Source organism: Miniopterus schreibersii (assembly GCF_964146895.1).
Source record: "Miniopterus schreibersii genome assembly, chromosome: 15".
NCBI classification, from domain to species: Eukaryota; Metazoa; Chordata; class Mammalia; order Chiroptera; family Miniopteridae; genus Miniopterus; species Miniopterus schreibersii.
The window spans coordinates 20,688,087-20,709,054 of record NC_138115.1 but is presented as its reverse complement, the minus strand read 5'-3'; the positions used below and the strand labels follow the sequence as shown (position 1 = coordinate 20,709,054).

The 20,968-nt window shown below is 35.8% G+C and overlaps 1 protein-coding gene across 4 annotated transcripts in view; it reads right to left on the bottom strand.

The window, feature by feature from the left end:
* Window positions 1-3,238: 3,238 nt before the first annotated feature.
* Window positions 3,239-20,968, bottom strand: part of THUMPD3 (THUMP domain 3 tRNA guanosine methyltransferase) — a 188,941-nt gene continuing 171,211 nt past the window's right edge. For all 4 annotated transcript variants that reach the window (XM_081160011.1, XM_081160012.1, XM_081160013.1 and 1 more), the window contains exons 4-10: window positions 15,779-16,252; window positions 13,590-13,720; window positions 10,985-11,054; window positions 7,570-7,685; window positions 5,354-5,464; window positions 4,399-4,522; window positions 3,239-4,207 (exon numbers count right to left, since the gene is read on the bottom strand). In XM_081160011.1, coding sequence (XP_081016137.1) covers window positions 4,040-4,207; window positions 4,399-4,522; window positions 5,354-5,464; window positions 7,570-7,685; window positions 10,985-11,054; window positions 13,590-13,720; window positions 15,779-16,252 — 1,194 coding nt within the window. In that variant the 3' untranslated portion in view covers window positions 3,239-4,039. The remainder of the gene's footprint in view (window positions 4,208-4,398; window positions 4,523-5,353; window positions 5,465-7,569; window positions 7,686-10,984; window positions 11,055-13,589; window positions 13,721-15,778; window positions 16,253-20,968) is intronic.

Sequence of the window (20,968 nt, the reverse complement as noted above, 5' to 3'; positions counted from 1 at the left end):
AGAGCTCTCTTACAAGAATCAACTTCAAAGAAACTATAAGAAAAAGCTACTGAAATAAGTTACTGTATGACATTGGCTGGAGAAACAAACACAATAGCTGAGAAACAAAAAGCCATATACATTTGACACTACTGACTGCTGGATGAAAAGTAAAAAATCATGGTAGTGCTACTTTTTAACAATACAGTATATTGTATATTAAAGATTTGTGTGCAAACATAAAATCTGTGTTAATATCTTTGTAGAAGTGTACTTAAGCCTTAAAAATGGCTGAATCTACAAACATGGCTAGGCTTGTTATTGTACTGATACAAGGTGGGGCAAAAGTAGGTTTACCGTTCATATGGAAAATAATACAATAATAAATAATAATACAAGAATAAATCTGTGTACTACGTGCACTCATAACTGTAAACCTACTTTAGCCCCACCCTGTATTTGTCCAGCATCAGCTAGTCAGAGACTCTTAAGTGAAAGCTTGGCAACATACAAAACATGTCCTGAAATAGTCAAAATGTTGAATAACTTTAAAATCTCATGGTTATCCAGATATTTTCACTAGTAGTAAAAAGGTGAAGGTGGGTAAAACTGTCAGTATTTTGCATTAATCAAGGCAGTGATACCAGACTGTAGTGGTTATTCTTCCCTGCCATGCATTTGCAGTATACACCCAGGGGATAAGAAGCTAGCAGTATCACTTCATTTCCTTGTGAAAACAGTAAATTTTATTATATCTGGATCCTGAGTATATAGTTTTAATACGAGTGATGAAATGGAAAATTTGCATATAGTATTTCTGCTTGCTAAAGTACAGTGGTTTAAAGGAAAAGCACTTATGCAATTGAGTTGCAAGTTGAATTAGGTACTATTTTCTTGGTACACCATTTTTACTTGGAGAGAATGACTATCCAATTTTGGTTGTTAGAGTTAGCTATTTGGCAGACATATTTTGGAATTTAAAGGAAGTGATCCTTTCAAGGAAAACAGTTGACTGCGGTTGTCAATGATAAAATTCAACTTTGAGGTGAAAATTAGAATTTTGGGAAAATGTGTATATACTGTCAGGGAGCTTGACATCTTTCCTGTACTTAGTTTTTTGTGTTTTTTAAATTTTTCATGAGATACTATGATTTTAAGATATACAATGAACTGGGTCAACATTTGGGAGACTTGTATTACTAAGTGAACCAATATTTTCCAAATTACCAATACATGAAATAACCAAAAGAATAAAAGAAAATGCAAAATAATTACTTCTATGAAAATGTTAATGTAATAATGCATTTGTTACTAACTTAAATTTTTTGTTTCAATTTCTAGTATGGTAAAATAATAGTAATCAAAGCAATTTGGGGCCCTTAGTTTTTAAAAAGGGGTTCTAAGACCAAAAAGTGTGAAAAACAGCTGCTCTCCCACAATGTAAACACTCAGATGCCTATTGAATAACTAGATGGAGTTTTAAAAAATGACTCCCATATTAAGGTTGGATGACTGGGAGAATTGGGTATGCTAGAACATAGAGCAGGTTTTAGTGGAGAAAGGTATGTTCTTGTTGAGTTTGAGGTGGGACACACAAGGATAACTATAGTGGGCAGTTGGAAATTTAGAATTTAATCTTGAGAAAAACTAAAATACTATTTTCCTTTCCAGTGAAAATTGCTTTTATCATTGTATATATTGAATATCTACAACTTCACAACTCATTAGCAAACTTTAGCTTTGGTGGAAAGGTTATAAGGGTGACAGAGTAGGCCTCTTTAAACAGTGACACTTTTTCCCCCACATTGTGCACATTTTAAAAATTTGGTATAGGTTTCTCTTTTTTAAAAATGTTCCAGAGTATAATAATTAAATGTGATTTTTTTTTTTTTTTTCCCTCATAGAATTTTCAAACTTTTACCATATCCCCACTAAAATTCCCACATAACCTCACCTGAAATTTTTGGAAAAGGCTATGCTGAGAATTAAGGATGTTTTACTTTTTCTATGCCTATCCCACTGCTTTGTTTTACTTTAGGTACTCTACAAGCCTTTTAAAATACCTCCTTTTTTTCAGTCTTCAACTTATCTTTTTGTTCTTGCAGTGGAGACCTGAGCTATATCTGACACTGAATATGCCCAGAATATACAGCTCTGGCAGTTTCCAGAAAGTCTTACTACCATTTTTAAAGAAGTGTCTAATGTTTCCTTTTCTTGCCACTAGTATTGCCAGTCTTTGGGAGATAACCATCTTCCTTTAATTTATAAAAATCTGTCTCAATGTTTATATTGGTATTTTTCCTTCTAAAATATATTGACTCTCCGAGTAACAAAATGTCTAGATTATAACTCATTTTGTGTTCAGATTAAGATTACTTTCCCATTTTTTCACATTTCCATGGTGTGAGACACAATTCAAAGGTTCAAAACCAAGGTCACAGAACGAGTTAGGTGGCAGTGTAATAACTCAATCCCAGCTCTTCTGAATCCTGATAGCCCATTTCCTGCTCCTGCCACCAGATTACAAAACATAATACTAGGGAGGAAATATTTCTAACTATTGCAGATAATGTTCTACATATTTGCATCATCTTAAATCAGTCTGGCCATGTTTTAATGGTGGTACTTAATAAGACTACAGCTATGAAGGATCAGGCACAAATCTGATATTTAAAAAATAAAACTATGCAAAAATATTCATTTGTTTATCAAATATTAAATGTCTACTCTAGGAGGTACTGTGCTGAGCACTTGGTAAACGGTGTACATGGATGTGGTCCCTGTACTTTCCATTTCTGACCGACACTTAGTTTAAATGGTTTCTTTTATCAGAGGTGAAAAGTTGTTTTATCTTGAACCCATAATACAACTACGTTCTGATGATGGCACTCATTCTTAAGTGTGAGATAGTATATCAGAAAGAAAACCTGACTAGGAATGTTGGCTGTGCTACTAATGTGAACTGTTCTTTCAAAGAAGTACTGTGTCCTTTTATTCTAAATGTGAGACATCAAAAGTAATTAGTATTTAATATGACATTGAAAATCTAAGCTTAGTGTAGCCAGAATCTATAAAATAAACTGAGTACCATAAAGAATTTCACATAAAGCCCAAGTACTGTGTCCCAGGGAAGTGCTGTTTTTCACAAGGACTTAATAATGTTGAGGTCATTTAATTTTCCACTATCTCAGGAAGGCCATTCTGCAACTGGAAAAGCATCTAAATATGAATAGTAACCCAAGAGAAAACAACAAAGAACTAAGGTGAAGTTTTTAATTCAAAGATACACCAGTCTGTCCTTTTAAGAAACCAAAAATATTTTGACAGGTTTATGTTTGACTTTGAAAAGTAACACCACTTTTGTGCACTGAAAAATAAAATTTCTTTAAAAATTTGACTTGTTGGTCCCATACATCACCTACCAATGTATTTGCTGCTATTTACAAATAAAAATGTATCTTTGTAATTCCTCTGCTAAATCCTAGTCCTCTATTCTATATATTAACCTGAATAACATGCATATTTTAATTTTTAAGGCTGATGGTAAACTTTCCTATAGGTCTTATGAGATTTCATCTTGTCATGGGGCAAACACTATTTCACAAAATGTAATGCTTCATCTTTTTAAGGTTGAAGTAAAAAGAACTTGAGCAACTAAACAGCAAAACTACATAGGCAATATCTTTGTTGCCTAAGATGCTATGATTATGTTCTCTGCCTTTCCATTAGGCCAGGTAGCTACAATGGAAAACAGGAACTGGTATAAAGCCTGAAAATAAAATGTAAACCCAAATCCCAGAGCATATTAGTAGGCTTGGCATCTTTAAAGTATTTCAGGAAAAGTACCAATTGCCCAGCTACCTCTTCACAACAGCTCCAAAGAGAGAAATATTCTTCTCCTATAAGGCTTTCAATTCCATGATGTTACATTCACACCTTTTGCTAACCAGGGTGAAGAGCTTTAGACCAATTTAAACTGTGAACTGCACTCTTGTTAATACTATTTTCTCTCAAAGTAAGATCATTCTGGCATTTCCAGTGTTGGGAAGCACAAATACTATTAATCTTCATTCTTTGCATTGCCAAGAAGTTCCTCTTTATCTTGTTCTGAAGGATGAACAAAAGCTTGAGGTGTTCGGTTCAGAAGGTAAACTGCAGCATGAAGACCGCCTATGTTCACCCAGACAGTGTGCACCTTCCGCCATACATGTTCCATTCCAGATAATGCCTGTGCACACACAAAAAAGGCATAAAAGTAATTAGTTTCAATGACCTATCTGTTTCTAGACCAACCAGGGGTCTTAGTTGCCAATAAGAAACAATGGGGGAGGGAACACGAATCCTGCTCAAACTAATATCCCCAGGTCTACTTAAGATCCTAAAGTTGCCACAGGCTGTTCTTAAGTTACTGTACAGCACCTTGGTAAAGCATTTCTTGTCCTGAGTAAGTAGTGCAGCTCGGCCTGTCCCTGGTTTACATACACGGCTCATCTCCCATAGGCAAGCTGGATAAAGGTTCCAGTTTCTTTTCTTGGAGCCCATCCTATAAAAGAAGGTCCCATGAGTCAAATGTGCAAAAAATATCTAGGACTATGTGAGAAGTTATTAAAAACATTGCATGCTTTTGGCTGGTGTGGCACAGTGGAGTGTTGGCCTGTGCACCAAAGGGTTGTGGGTTCGATTTCTGGTCAAGGGCATGTAATGGTTGCAGGTTCCATCCCCACCCCAATTGATGTGTCTCTGGAGTCGTTTCTCCATTCCCCTGTCTACCCTCCCCCTTCCATTCTCTCTAAAAATCAATGGGAAAAATATCCTTGGGTGAGGATTAACAACAACAACAAAAAACAACACAAAAATCTCATTTCAATAAGATCCTGAGCGGTTGCCATTAAGAAGCCAGAGCTTTGCCATCATACGTCAATGAAATGAGTGGTCAGACTTAAATTGCAGAGAATTTTGAATTGGACAAATTAGTTTAGAAAAAAACACTGAGAACTGTTAAGTATATAAATTGCCCTTATTGAGCATGAGCAGTCAAATTTTAGAATCCAAATCAGTGATTACAAATAATTTATACTGAGAAATGTACCCAAGTTTTCCTCAACCTTTCTGTGTGAAGTTTAATTCAACAATGGACTAGAGAGAGGATGAACTTACTGTGATGGTCAGGAATAAAATGTAACACATTCCTCAGTTTTCAAAAGAAAAAAATGAGTGAATACATTATCATATAATACTTTAGTGAAAATTGCTGTGCTGACAGTCTGCTAAAGGAAAGAATTCTGACAAAAAGAAAATACAACAGGTTTAGAAGACACAGGTATTAGTATAACAAGTGAAAGTAAAACTCATATTTTAAAAAAGTAAGTCCCACCTTTTTCCAAATGGCATGTCTGTTACAATAATGTCCACAGAGCCAGTTCTCAATGGCAGATTGCAGATATCCCACTGAATAGCATCTATGGGCAAGCCCCAGGACAGTTTGCTGTGGGGACAAAGGAAACGTGCTTCAACACATGAAATTTAAAATAAACTTTTTCTGAAGAGACTGCTATAAAGCACAAAATGCTACTAAAATATCAATTGATATTGACAATAAGCAAAATTTTAAAAGTAGAATGTAGAGAAAGCATAAGTTTATAAGATAAAGCCAAATCTGTAAGAATGACAACATTTTTTTAATGGTTAGGATTAGCTTGCAAAAGATTACATCTGCTTCATTTATGATTTAAGAAAAAGGATTAAGGGGAAAAACAAGATTGCAACACAACTGTAATAGACAACTATGAAAACGATTGCAACAGTAAATTATGTAACTGGTGATGTAAGACACTGATAAAAGACAGTGGATTAGCGCTTAAGAGGAAAAAAAGGTGAGGTGACACACATCTAAAGGATAAAGTTTGTTAAAGCTACTTAGTAATAACAGGAGACCTGAAAACACATGTAAAATTAGTAAATATGGAGGTACTTGACGATTAAAAATATATATATACACACATACCATACTATTAAGCAGCAAAGAAAGTTAAGATTAAAAAAAAAGGACAGGCTCAGGTCAGGTAGTTTAATTGGTTAGAGCGTTGGTCCCAGTGCGCCAAGGTTGTGGGTTTTTTGATCTCTGTTCAGGGCACATAACAAGAACCAACCAATGAATGCATAAATAAGTGGAACAACAAATCGATGTTTCTCTCCCCCTCCCTTCTTTCTAAAATCAATTTAAAAAAGTAAATGACAGAAGACAGTAAAAACATAATTTAAATCCCATTAAGGCAAAGCTACTGGTTTAAGAAATAAAATAGAACAGGCAATGATACACAGGCTAAGAATCAAAGGAAAATCAATTATGAGCAGAAATGAAGGGTTATACTATTGATATTTAATAATGAAGAGTTAAAGAAAAAAATGCAGTGAAGCAATGACGATATAATGAAGGGTGGGGAGAAACATACTGAAAATAGAGTTTCACAATCACAAACGCCAATAACTACAACAAAACAATATACGCCAAAAAATATTAAAAATCTACGTAAGTAGTAGTACAGTTAGAACAGACAAAAAGTGAAGGTGCAGAGGGTCTGAAAAACAAAAATATTCAGAAAGTAGAAAAATGTTTTAAAATGGCTATCAGATTTCAAAAAAGCCTGGTCATGTACTAAGTCTCAAGAAAATCTCATATGAAACAAAACATACCATAAAAATTCATAATAAAATATAAGTAATCAAAAATAAATTAAAACTATCCTTGCTACTCAAAGCTGAGCCACAGACCAGCAGCATCAACATTGTCCAGAAGCTTGCTAGGAAATACAGTCCTAGGTCCCATTCTAAACCTAGTGAATCAGAATCTGTATGTTAATAGGGTAGGGTCCCAGGTAATTCATAGGCACATTAAAGTTTGAAAAGCATCATTCTAAACAACTGATCAGAGAGACCATCAAGTATACAACTGTAGAAAGTAACCAAAATAGAGAATTATCAAAATCTATAGAATATGGTCATCAACAGGAGTACTTTGCATAAAAGTCAGCTGTAATAAAAAAAAAATTTCCTCATTAAAAATATATTTATAGCCCTGCCCAGCATGGCTCAGTGCTTAGAGTGTCATCCCAACATGCCAAGGTTGCAGGTTTGATTCCTGATCAGGGCACATACAGAAATCAACTAATGAATGCATAAATAAGTGGGACAAAAAAACTGATGTTTCTCTCTCTCCCCCTCTCTAAAATCAATCAATAAAAAATCTTTTAAAGTTGAAATGGAGTCTTGATATGTTCATTTTGGTTAAATGATGTCACAATGCACTGGAGGTATTCATAAAGTCAGTGTCTAAGCCGAAGCAATGCTATAGAAACTTTAAAATGTTTACCCTTCTTTGCCCTGGCCGGTGTGGCTCAGTTGGTTAGAGCATTGACCCGTATACAGAAAGGTTGTGGTTTGAGTCTCAGGGCACATACCTAGGTTGTGAGTTTGATCCTGGGTTGGGGCACATACCGAAAGCAACCGATGTTTTTCAGTCTCTCTCCTGTCCCCTCTCTCTAAAAATCAGTAAGCATATCCTCAGGTGAGGATTAAAAAAACAAAATTTACCCTTCTTTAATTTGGCTCTTGGTCAGTAAAGATGAGATGTTATTTGCTGCTCTATTCACAGCCAATGGGTTATTATCACCAGCAATATGAAAACAGTTAGACCATTCCGTAGCCCCCTAAAAGACAAGAGTATATGTTGAAACAGAAGTCACAAACTGCAAAAAAATAAAGAAAAAAAATCATTTTAATCAACTGTCAATAAACAAAGACATCCAATCCAATAGTCCAGTGCTTTTCAAAAGTGGCAAAACACTTCATATTGTCAACTTTGCTATTCCCCCTGCTTGAAATGCCCTCCTGTTCTTTCTCTGCTTGCTGAACTACTCATCTTTCAAGACCTAGCTGTGTGACATAAACCCCAACTCTAAGCTGCCTCATTTGCCCCTCCCCAAGGCACTGTGTACATATCTCTGTCATTGCACTCGTTCTCTTTTAAATTACTTCTATACCTGTCTGATTCAACAAATCAGAGAACTCAGGTCTGGAATTTTATTCAGTCTCTCACCCAGCAGTATCTGGCACATAATAGGCCTCACAGACCTTAAAATACAAATGTAGTTTGAAAAAACAACCAAATCAAACTGAACAACTTATATCCTTTTGTGAGTATGGGATTTTACATAATCTGACATGCTGGAATATTTGAGAATTTCAAAATAAAATGTAATCTCCATTGTATAGGTTTTTGAATGATAACCACCATATCCCTGAAAGGAATTTATAATTTTAAGTCAAAAACATGTCAGCAGAATGTAAATACACAGCTGTTACATATCATTTGTGGAATGAGGTGACATACTACCCTAGGCCTGAACAATGTTCTATGCAGATTAACAGGCTTCTGAAATGAAGGCAGTGAAAGTTCTGCGCTCTGTTTAGGGATGAGTAACAAGCACCTCTTCCTTTTTAAATGGTCATACACTCTCATCCGTGAACACAGTGCTTCACAGCTTTTTCTTTTGTCCAGGCACTTGAGGGCGATGTAGGGGGGTGGTGTACAGGGGATGTGGCAGAGACCTAGAGAGTTTGATGAAAGCCTCTCAGGTGATACTGATTCCCCAACATTCATTTTTTCCTTCAACACCTATTTAGATGTCCAGTCTCTAAAAGAGATGAGTTTTGTAATACTTCCAAGTTTTAAGAGGAGTATTCTAAATCAAGTATTTTATACTTTGGTGAACAAATCTATACATACACCTTGTCAATTCCTTTGATAATTTCATTCATTTTGATCATATATCAGCTTAGGTTTTTCTATATTTACATCCTCATGTCTACCCTTACATGGAAATGCCTTAATGTGTTTTTTTTTTTAGGGGGAGGGCCTTTTTTGGACTTTCTAACTCTGTTGTGTATGTGTGTGTGTGTATATGTACACACACACACATATATATTTTTTTGTTAATCCTCACCTGAGTTATTTTTTCCATTGCTTTTCAAAAAGAGTGGGAGAGAGGAGGGGGAAAGGGAAAGGGAGAAAGGGAGAGAGAGAAAGAGAGAGAGAAACATCAATGCAAGAAAGACACATCAACTGGCTGTCTCCGGCACACGCCGACCAGGGTTGGGGAGCAAACCTGCAACCCAGGTCCGTGCTCTTGACTGGGAATTGAACCCCTGACACTTTGGTGCACTGGCTGACACTCTTAACCACTAAGCCATGCTGGCCAGGGTTGTTGTATATATTTTGATGTGTAGTGACCTTCCCTGCAATTTCATAGAAACATCATGGTTTAATGCTAAAGAAAAACTCTGCTTTGTTCCCAGAATTATTCTTGACAACTGAGTTTTCAATGTGTGGGTCTCTTAAGCCACAGTAAATTTCTCTAGCAGACATGAGCAGAAAACAGTAGTCACCTAGACTACTGTGATTTCCTTCTGGAATTTTAACTCCCAAATGACAGATGTCATTTCCTAATTGCAGTCTGGATTACTTTTCCCTTTGTGGGTTGCTTTGGACTTGCTCATCTATTCGTTTTCTGCCCACTCAAAGAATCTATGGCAGCGATTTTCAACCTTTTTCATCTCATGGCATGCATAAACTAATTACTAAAACTGTGCTGCACACCAAAATACATATTTTTTTATTTGATTGATTTCAATAATAATAATAATAATAATAATAATAGTAACTATCTACCCTTTTTGCTCCAAAATGACTTAAAAAAAAGTCAGGTGCCTATACCTGCATATAAGGATTTCTGATACCAAGAATTAACCAATTAGATGCAACCTTATTATGTGATGTGACCAATAAGATGCAACTCTATTATTATATGACCTACATATTTATGGTTCACACCAGACGGCTATTGTTGTGTTGGCTGTTGTAATTTTTTTGACAATCTAAGGGAAATGAGGTCAGTGCCCCTGACCAAATAGTCAGGTATTGCATGTTTTAAAAATTCTTTTGGCATACTGGTTGAAAATCGCTGATCTATGGTGTCTCTCCCATTGGCTTTAGGTGTACTACATGTAAGAATTTACAATGTTTCACAAATTTAAGCAATTTTACTGGGAGTTCTCTTTTCCAAATTTATTTATAAAAGTATACATAACATTGCCCTGGCTGGTGTTGCTCAGTGGTTATAGCATCGGCCCATGTACCAAAGGGTCGAGGGTTTGGTTCCTGGTCAAGGGCACATACCTGGGTTGCAGTCTTGATCTCCAGCCTTGGATGGGGCATGTGTGGGAGGCAACCAGTTGATTCGTCTCTTTCACATTGATGTTTCTCTCTCTCTCCTCCCACCTTCCTCTCTCTAAAAGCCAACAGAGAAAATATCCTTGGGTAAAGATTAAACAAACAAAAATATACATAACATTGATTCAAGAAGACTCTTCTGTTAATTGTTCTCCACTTAGAAAATGCCTTTCCATGTCTTGCTTTACTTTAGGCTATTTTTGAGTCCTCTCAATGTCACAGTAATTTTGAAAACTACTTAAGAACATTTGGTATGTAACCTTGATAGACTTCCTAAAAAAAAAATCTAAATATTGTCCATAGGTTTCCCTTTTTTACAACTACATTTACTCCAAGAACCTAAGTGGATTAAGAAACATAATTTTATAAAGATGAAATGCCTTCCTTCAGTTTATGCTTATGCCTTCAATGATCTTTTCCATTCAATTCTACCTGCTTGTCTATTACAGAAAACGGACTCATCAGTTTGTAATTCTCGGCCTCCTCTTTAATCCACTGAATAAATATAATTTACAATCTACCTAGTTCTTGGCTATTTGTAATAAGTGGTTACATCCTTTACACAGAAGTTCCAGCTTTACTAGAGTAATTCTTTCAAACCCTTGGGTCCACTTACCCAATCTTGGTGATCTCATTCATTTTGTCTAACGTGCCCATGGGTTCTAGGACATTCCAGATGTAACATTTGTTTATTATAAGCTAAAGAAAAGTTATTACCTCTATTGGTATTGCCCCTGTTCCACACATCGGATCAACTATTATATCAGAAGGTTGAGGAGCACAGAGCCTAGGGAAAAGAACACAACCTATGTGAATAGACTTCAGCCAACATCTGAGGCTTCTACAGTGACTATTTCTGAAGCTATAAAATCAAGGACCTGTTTATATTAGCATGAAGCAACACCAACCAGTATTCATTTAAAAAATCAATTTGTAATTACATGTTGACTCTATATCTTAGCAGTTAAAAAAAAGCATTACATATAACTAAAAGTACCCTCTTACTATTATACAAAATCCCATTTCATTCCAGATGGAACTTAGTTTCTAGATCTTTTAATATACATGTATGGCTTTAGAAAGCACATTATTTTGCATATAAACCTGTATTTTACATTTTTAAAAAACTCCGAACATGTTTCAAGTAGAACATGTACAATGTAAGTTGAGTGGCAATTAGACATTCAGTATTCATTTCCTTATAAATTTTAAAGATAATAACCTTGCTATAAAAATATTTGTTGTACTTAGTACAGCAATTCCTCACTTGATGTCATTGATAGGTTCTGCGACATTAAGCGAAATGACATAATGGAACCAATTTTACAACAGGCTAATGGCTATAAACAAGAGATAAGTTCCTACAGCATGTCTGGCATCTCATCAGTGCTACAAAGAAACAATGCTATTTGAAGACCTGCTGTATTTGCCAGGCATGGATTTAACTCTTTGCTCACATCATCTCATTTAATCCTTTAATAATCCTATTAGGTAGGTCACTATTATTATTTTCATTTTACAGATAAGCTGATGCAAAACCTGTCCATAGACATAAAACTAATAGGTGATAGAGTAAGGATTAGTGACATTACTGTTAGTGGCTAAAATGTCACCTCCTCTGTGAAGCACCCCGTCCTCTGACAGGTCATTAGGTTTCTCCTTTTATCCTGCTAGTCCTTTCACATTCTATTATGGTATTTATTACAAGTAAGATAATTATTTATCTCCCTCACAAGACTTCAGATTCTTGGGAATAACACTGGATTCTTATTTTAATACCTGTCTAGCTCTACCTCCCTGTTCCTGCCCCTCAACACAAGGCAACAAAATCGTTGGCAACCCTGTTGGCAGTAAGCAACCCTCTACTCCCAGCCACTGCTGCCAGGGTCTGGGTGAACACTTGACTAAGACTATGTCAATCAGATTCTCTCTTCCAAGAACTGGGAATAAAGAATTAGAAGTCCTAGGCACTATGGAGCTAGTCATTTGAAATTGGAAATACATAAATGTAGATGAGGGGCAGCCATTTGCACACATGAGCAGAGAAAAGAGCACACAAACTCCCAGGAGAGACAAAAATGACTGCCTAGGTTTAAATGGTAGTTTTCCTCTTCTTGAGTAGGAACCAGATCTTGGCTTTCAGTTTTTCTGTGGATTTCCAAAGATTTCTCAGTATTTTTCCAATAAATCTCCTTCCCATGCCATCATTACTTTTTTTTTTTTTTTTTAATCTTAAACTAGCTTACATAGGTTTTTAATAGTTGCACACAAAATAACTATCCATATCCCTGGCTCCTACACCACAAATAGTACATGCTTGTTAAGTAAAGGAAGAATTAATCAAATGGCCCCAGTTTTCTATTATTGTCATCAAATTGATGGGTTCTGTGTTGAACTGTGATATGCCAGACACTGTATTCAGGAGGTATTTTGCATATGTTTTTGCATTGACTCCTCACTAATACTCCTTTAAGTCTCACAGCAAATTCATTTTGCACTCTAAAAAACAGAAACCTAGAGAAGACAACTTGTCTGACTGGTGGGAAGAAGCACCTAATATAAAAGGGAACAGGGAAAAGGAGAAAGCAAGCTGGGTCTTGCATTTGGAAAAGTGGAAAATTCCAGGATGATTCCTGGGTTGCAGTGATTATAAAATTTAAAAATATAAGTAAAAGCTGTGTTCATTTACACATTAGACACTTAAAAAAAATCTCTGCTTTCATCTGCTTCACTGACAGAAATGAAACAAAGTAAAATTTTCTCTATTTCTCAACATACAGTATATTCTTTCTAAACAGAAAAGTGGCAACCCCATTCAATAGGTTGATGAAAACTATCGTTCCCATTTTTAAATCAAGAAAACTGAGACAGGCCCAGCCGGCATGGCTCAGAGGTTGAGCATTTACTTATAATCCAGAGATCGAGGTTCAATTCCCAGTCAAGGCACATGTCTGGGTTGTGGGCTCGATCCCCAGTGGGGGTGTGTGCAGGAGGCAGCCAATCAATGACTCTCTCAGCACTGATGTTTCCTCTCTCTCCCTCTCCCTTCCTCTCTCTGAAATCAATAAAGAGATATTAAAAAAAGAAAAAAAAAAAATTATACAAAAAAAGAAAAAAACCCTGAGACAGTAATTAAGTGATATTTTCAGGATCACAAAGAATCAACACTGGATACAAGGGAAAGGAACAGATCATTAGCTTTTTATCCTATTCTTTATCCACTAAATCCCAACACAGTACCTCACAAGAAATTAAAGTGTTTTGAAGGGAAACTTGAAACCAAATTGTCACTTTAAGCTAGACTGCAAACCCACTCTCTTACCTTAGCATCCCATAAGCGAGAGTAGATCTAAGAGTTGTAGGTCCAAAATGTGTGATATTTCTTCGGTGGAGACTCTCTTCTGTCAATGCAATGCCCACAATGACTTCATTATCATGGATATTCAAAAGCACCTAAAATAAAACAAGATAAAATAGTTTTAGAATTGTTCAAACTGCACTTATTACTAGGATTTTTAAATTTCAGGCTTTATTAATTTTTTAATTTTATTATTGAGGTATACTTCACATACAGTAAAGTACACAAATCTTAAGTATGCAGCACAGTGAGTTTTTACCTATATATACACTGTAACTGCCACTCAGATAAAGATATACAATATTTCCAGCACACCAAAAGGCTCCCCTTTGCCCTTCCCAGTAATTATTAACCTGAGCACTTCCACCATATATTAGTTTTATCTAGTTTTGAACTTCATATAAATGAAATAGTATATATAACTTTTAAATTTTAACATCTATATTCTTTTATTCTTTTATTTATTCTTTTATTTTCATTCACTGTATTTGTAAGTTAGTTAATATGTCCCCTGAATTTTATAATATAAACGTATTTTGAAAGTCTAGGGGTTTCTTAATATATGTTTTTTAAAATTTTAACTTTTAACTAATTGTTAATATACATTTGCTTTATCACCTATTATTTTCTTACTAGTATTTTCAAAAACTTGACTCAATGTGAAATGTTTTCTGTCCTAATTATAGCTTTTCTAACACAATAACATATAAACTATTCAAATAAAAATAAAATTTCCTCATCTTAGCAGCAGCAGCTGATATTTATCTAGCCATATGCAAGCCAGTGTTCTACACACTTTACATTCATTATCTCATTTCATAGCCACATCCTCTGAGCTAGGTACTATTACCCTCCTTTTTTAGATGAGGAAGTTGAGGCACAAAGATGTCAGCTTATTTGCCTAAAGTCATACAGCTCGTATTTTGGGATCTGAACCCAGGTAGTATGGCTCCAGTATCTGTCCTCTGAACCTCCTTGCTAACTTTGAACATTACAGTTCTAGTTAGCCTATTCATTCTCATAACAGTTGTTATGAGGAAAAAAGGAATGGAGAATTCTTATTCGAATTTGATATGCAATAAAATTAAAAGTTACAGAGAGAATAAATGGCTTGTCCCAGATTCAAGTGTCCCAGAAGCAACAGAAAACGACTTCTCGGTAAAAACATCAGCTGCTAGGGACCTTTTAAGCTGTCAGAGATTTAAAAACAATTTAGTATGGTTCACATGTGAATCACCTGTGTAGTAGAAGACTGAGATTAAGGAAGAGTAAGCATGCTAAAATGAAATATCTGGGTTTGAGAATCAAGCAGAATTTAAGAAAGAGGAGAGTTGGCTCTAGAATGAGTATTAATAATGATGTACTTAGTATTTTAAACAAAAATAAAATTAAAAAAAAAAAAAAATGATGTACTGATTTTAGGAGGTCAAGGTTTGTTTTCAAAATGTACTCCAGGAGCATTTGAGATCTTGCTCCCAGCATGTGTTGTCAGTTTGGCTGAAATAAACTCTTATAAAAATTCTCTAGCCCTGGCCAGTGTGGCTCCATTGGTTGGAACATCATCCCATACACCAAAAGGTGGCAAGTTCAATTCCTGGCCAGGGCACATACCCAAATTGCAGGTTCAATCCCTGGTGGGGGCATGTGCGGAGGCAATCGATTGATGTTTTTCTTTCTCCTTCTTTCCCTCTCTTTCCCTTCCTCTCTCTAGAATCAATAAAGAAAAAATTTTTTCTCTAAAAAAAAAAGTACTCTAGTTGAATTTTATAATCTGAAAGTCAATGTAATATAAAAGTACTAGATTAGAAATTACAAACTCAAGTTTTAATAGTTCCCCTTTACTGAGCACATACTATACCAGGCATTGCAACAAATACTTAAAATGTATTATCTCATTTAACCTTCAGGACACACTTAGAGGTATATACTACTACTGGCTCTATTTGAAACACAGGCTCAGAGAGATTATCTTGTCCAAAGTTATATAGTACAAAACCTAAATTTGGATCTCGGTCTGTCTCCATAGCCCATGCGCTTGTTAGCCACACCCTATTAGCTCTGTGGCATCAGTTTAATTGTCCATAGATTTAGTCTGAAAATTCTACAAATCTATGATGATGGCCTTCTTAAATCATTATAGAGCCTGTACCTACCTCCACATCAAAGTTGGTCATGTCAGCCTTCCACTTAAAATAATCTTGAACAGCGCCCCCAAAATCTCTTGCAGCCTCATTTGAGGAAAAGCAATGTTTCTCTCCTGCCCTGTTGCATGTGACTCTAAACTTTAGCACTTCAGGATCAGTTTCTTCTTTTGAGCTCTCATCAGTCTCATTTTTGCAAGATGCCAAATCATCACCAACTAGTGTTGATATCTCTTCTTTGATGGCTGGCTTTTCATAGTAGTCTAAAATATGTGAATCTAAGGCATTGTTAGTCAACTCTTTTTTAATCTCTCTCTCATCTCTTTTGTCTCGTCCATTATCAATCTTCTCTTTACTTGAATTCTGATTTATCTTTTTGCGCTTTGTCTTTTTTTTCTTGAAATTGGTGTTAATTTTCCATACTTTTAAAGGGTCTGACCATGGAAGCTTCCCAGCCAATTCTTCGAAATCCTTTAGGACTTCTTCCTATAAGGGACAGAGAATGAAATCCATTCTTTTCTTACCACGTAATAATGGTTGTAATTGAGGAAATAAAAATCTCATTGAAAATTAAGATATATACAAATTAAGCCACTAAAGAATAATACAAGACAGAATAGTAGATCGGAAATTGGACTTCAAGATTAAAATGTAAGCAATAAGAAACTACTAACAGTGGTTACCTCCAGGGAGGGGAAGTGGGTGGATGAAAGACAAACAGGAAGGGCAACTTACCTCTCTCTCACTGACTACCTTTTCAATTTTGTGCTGTGTATACATATTAATTATTATTGTTAATCCTCACTCAAGGATATTTTTTCTATTGATTTTTTTTTTAGAGAGTGTGGAAAGGAGGGAGGGAGAGGGACAAACATTGATTTGAGAGAGACCCATAGATTGGCTGCCTCCTGCACACCCCGACCAGGGCCGGTGATCCAGCCTGCAACCCGGGTCCGTGTCCTTGACTGGGAATCGAACAGAAACCCTTCTGTGCATGGGCCGATGCTCAAACCACTAAGCAACACTGGCCAGGGCCATATTAACTATTTTTTAAAATAATATTTTTTAAAAGAAAAAAATCTTAAGCAGTTTAAAATGTATCTATCCAATTTCTAAATAGTATGGAGAGTCATTTTTAAAAAAAGTAAATCTGATCATGCCCCTCCCTTGCTTAGAGTCTCTCAATAGCTTCCCAATGCACATAAAAAAACTTAAATTCCTTAAAAAGCCCAACATAATCTGGCTCCTGCCTACTTCTCATACATCACTTTAGGATCATTCTCTCCCTCACTACCTCTGCTTGGAAGACATTTTGTTCACACAGTCTCTTTGCACTGCTGGCTCCCTTCTCATTATTTAATAGCAATTTAAAATGCATATCCTCTGAGAGACCTGCTCTACTTACAGTAGTTCTCTTAAGTAATTTTCTTTTCTTTACAGAGCTTAGCATTATCTAAGGTTACTAGGTTTATATATTGTTCACCATCAAGGCTCCTCCTAGAAGGTAAGTACAGGGTGGGAGGGACTTTGCCTGTCTTGACCATTGCTATAAGCCACATGCCTAGAAAAGTGCCTGGTACACAAAAGGTACTCAAGAAACAGCTGTTGGATTAAACATGTGATTAAATGTTAAAATGGGTGGTACAGAGCCATGCTGTCCAATTCAGCAGCTATCAGCCACATATAGCCATTGATATTAAATGATTTAAAATTAAAAACTCAGCTTATCAGTCACATTAGCTACATTTCACACACTGGTGGCCAGTGTCTACCATGCTGGACAGCATAGACACAGAACATTTCCATTACAAAGCTCTCCTGTAGAGTGCTGGTAGACAGTACGTGTTATTGAATATCAAAGCAGAACAAAATCAGTGCTGGCTGATGGAAGTGAGACTTGAAATGGAAATGAGTGAAGGCTTTGATGCTACTTGAAACCTGATAAAATAATGGTAAATTTCAGGTTTGGCAAATCAAATTCTATTTACAAATAATTTTCCTATAAAGGGCATCTAGATTTAACACAGTGGAATAACACTGATACAGCCCATTTCTTTCCTCAGAAACCATTCTAAAAGAAAAAACAACAGAAATACCAACTTTATCTTAACAGGATCTGCATGATATCCATAACCTTGAACCACAACATGGACATTCTAATGTAAGAATTCTCAAGTGCACTGAAGGTGAAACAGGTGCAGGAAGACAGAAAGGAAGAATGCCTATAGATCTCAAATAAAGGGTAGAGCAGTCTGCATAGTAGTCACATATAAACTCGTCTTTGGAACAACAGGAAAGAAGTAGGTATACTGGACTTTGTTTGTACCAAGAAGCAGGGGAGAGAAATGGAGACTGAACAAGGAACCTCACGGACAAGTTCTATTTGCTGGAAACAGTCCATTGGTGAGGCAGAATTGGGGGGAGTACTCAATATAGTAAATAACCCCAAAGCTGCTAATCTCTTTAGCCTAGGGAGAAGTAATGGTTAAAAGAACTCATTTAATAGTATGGAAATTATCTCAGTAAAGCTATTTACAAAAACAAAGAAAGAAGAGGAGAAGAACTCATTCACCCATGGCCCTTTGTCAGAAGGAACGTCACACACAAACACCACAAAAGGAACTTCACAGTAAACCAGAGGGATTTTTTGCTGACCTGGTGTTAACAGTTTCTGGCTTCTCCCAGGAGAACCTCCTCTAAATAGTAGGTCCAAGAGGAACTCTCTCATTCAAAGATAAGCAATTGTCAAACGTTATCAGCACATGATTTACAGGAACATAAAAAAGGAAAAAGGAAGAAAGGAACAGAAAAACAAATAGATTAAAAAAAAAACTGACCAGAAAGACAATGCCAAAGAGCAGCTGAAAGCTATAATCAAACATATTGGCATAGATATACCTTTGTAAAAATAAGAGCTCAAGACAGAGATAGGAAAGAGAAGGTGAGCCACCAGAAGAAGAAACAGGAGCTTGTACAATTCAAAGAAAAATAAATCACAGAGGCTAGCCTTTAAAGAAAAACAGGCTAAAAATTCATGATATCATATGAATACCCATTAAAATACTTAAACTAATAGGCTTTTTATAAGACAGGGGGAAGTATAATGCTACAAAGAATAAAACTGATGGTCAACAGAATAAAAGCTAGAAGCAAGTGTTTAAAGGCAATGTTTTACTGGATATGCTGCAATTGAAGTCCATAAAGTGAAGGACTTAATAGTTTTTCATGGTCATACACAACAGAAGTTGCCCATGCACAGATCTGAAAATCTACTTTAATACTTGCTGCTCTTCTTTTGGGACTTCCATCGGCAACCTCTTTTGTAGTTACTTACAAAGCAACCCTGAAAAGCTGGCTCACATAGAACCATTACATAATATCAAATTTACCTCCATTTAGAGATCAAAAACACCAAAATAATACAAACTCTAAGATGGAAAAAAACACCATAGGTATTGAAAAGAGTATTAATAATGCCCTAGCAAGTTAGAGGCAAGAATTTAAAACTCAAAAAAACCCCCTTAATTTTAAATACTCTTAACATTTATTCATGGCTATTAAAATTTTGAAATACTTGGAAGCAAAAATGTTCAGTTGCCTGCCTATTTTTTACTAGTTTCACAGATATGATTCAGTTGGCAATGACCATCAGAAATGTGAAGGGTTATACTAGTATTGAAAGTTACATTTTTGGTTATTAAATTTTTTATCTATTTTCAGTCTGAATTCCTTTAGGTCTAGTTTTATTTTTTCTAAGCTGGGGGTTTATACCACTTTTGGTTTTTTTGCATATATATTTTTTAATCCTCACTCAAGGATATGTTTTGTATTGATTTGGGGGGGGCGGAGAACATTGATATGAGAGAAACATTACATCGGTTGGCTCTCATAGGTGCCCTGAATGGGGATCGAACCCACAACTGACTGGGAACGAACCTGCATCCTTTTGGTAGATGGGATGATGCTCAAACTGAGCCACCCAGCCAGGGCGGATTGATTTTTTTTTAAAAATCCTCATCCAAAGATATTTTTTCCATTGCTTTTCAGAGAGAGTGGGGGCGGGGGAGAGAAAAAGAGATATCAATGTGCCCCTGTAGGGGCCAAGGATTGAGCCTGCAACTAAGGTACGTGCCCATGTTCGGAATCAAACCCAGGATCCTTCAGTCCAAGGGCCAACGCTCTAACCACTGAGCCAAACCAGCTAGGGCAGGGCTGATTGATTTTTGAATGATATTTTGGAAATCAGCCTGTTGCCAATAAATAAAAATTAGAGGATTAAACAGCATATCATAGTTTTTAAAAACAGGTTATTTCTCATATACGCAATAAAACTAACAGAAAAAAGTTTTCAAGCATCTGATTCTAGAAACCTGACCAAAAAGCAGTGTGGAAAAATACTAAAGCCTTACTGAGATCTATTTTCAACCTTCAGCTTAGGCAGCATCTCAACATTTACAAATCAGATGCTAAATACAAGTTGGAGACAAAGCTGTTGTCCTAACAACTAACGCAGTATTTGGATATTTCTTTGGATTTCAAAAAATGGAGTCAGAGAAAAAAGCTGGGCAAAAGCAGAATGGTGAGGGAAAGTGTTACTTGTAGATGATACAAACTGTCATTTGCTCTTTGGTACACAGTCAGGAAGCAATTCTATTTTGAAACCATATATATCAGCAAAGCTAATCTAAGGTATATATCTTTTATAAGAAAGTCAATTTGTTTTATTTCTTATAAATTTTGATGTTTTCAATGTTGATTTTTATTTATTGATTTTTAAATTTTCTTATTCTTTCATCTTTTAAAAAAATAACTGACACATAACATTTAGTTTTAGGTGTACAATATTTGTATATATTGTGAAATGATCATCACAATAAGTCTAGTTAACACCTGCCACCATACATAGTTAAAAAAAATTTTTTTCTATGATGAGAACTTTTAAGATCTATCTCTTAGCAACTTGCAAATATGCTATACAATAATAACTACAGTTACCATGTTTTAAATTGCATCCCCATGACTGACTTATTTTATACCTGAAATCTGTACCTTTTGAGCCCCTCCACTCATTTTGCCCACTCTCCACCCCCTCCAATACTGATTTTTAAAAATAACTTTTGGACCCTGGCTAAACAGCTCAGTTGGTTAGAGCATTGTCCTGATACGCCAAGGTTGAGGGTTCAATCCCTAGACAGGGCACAT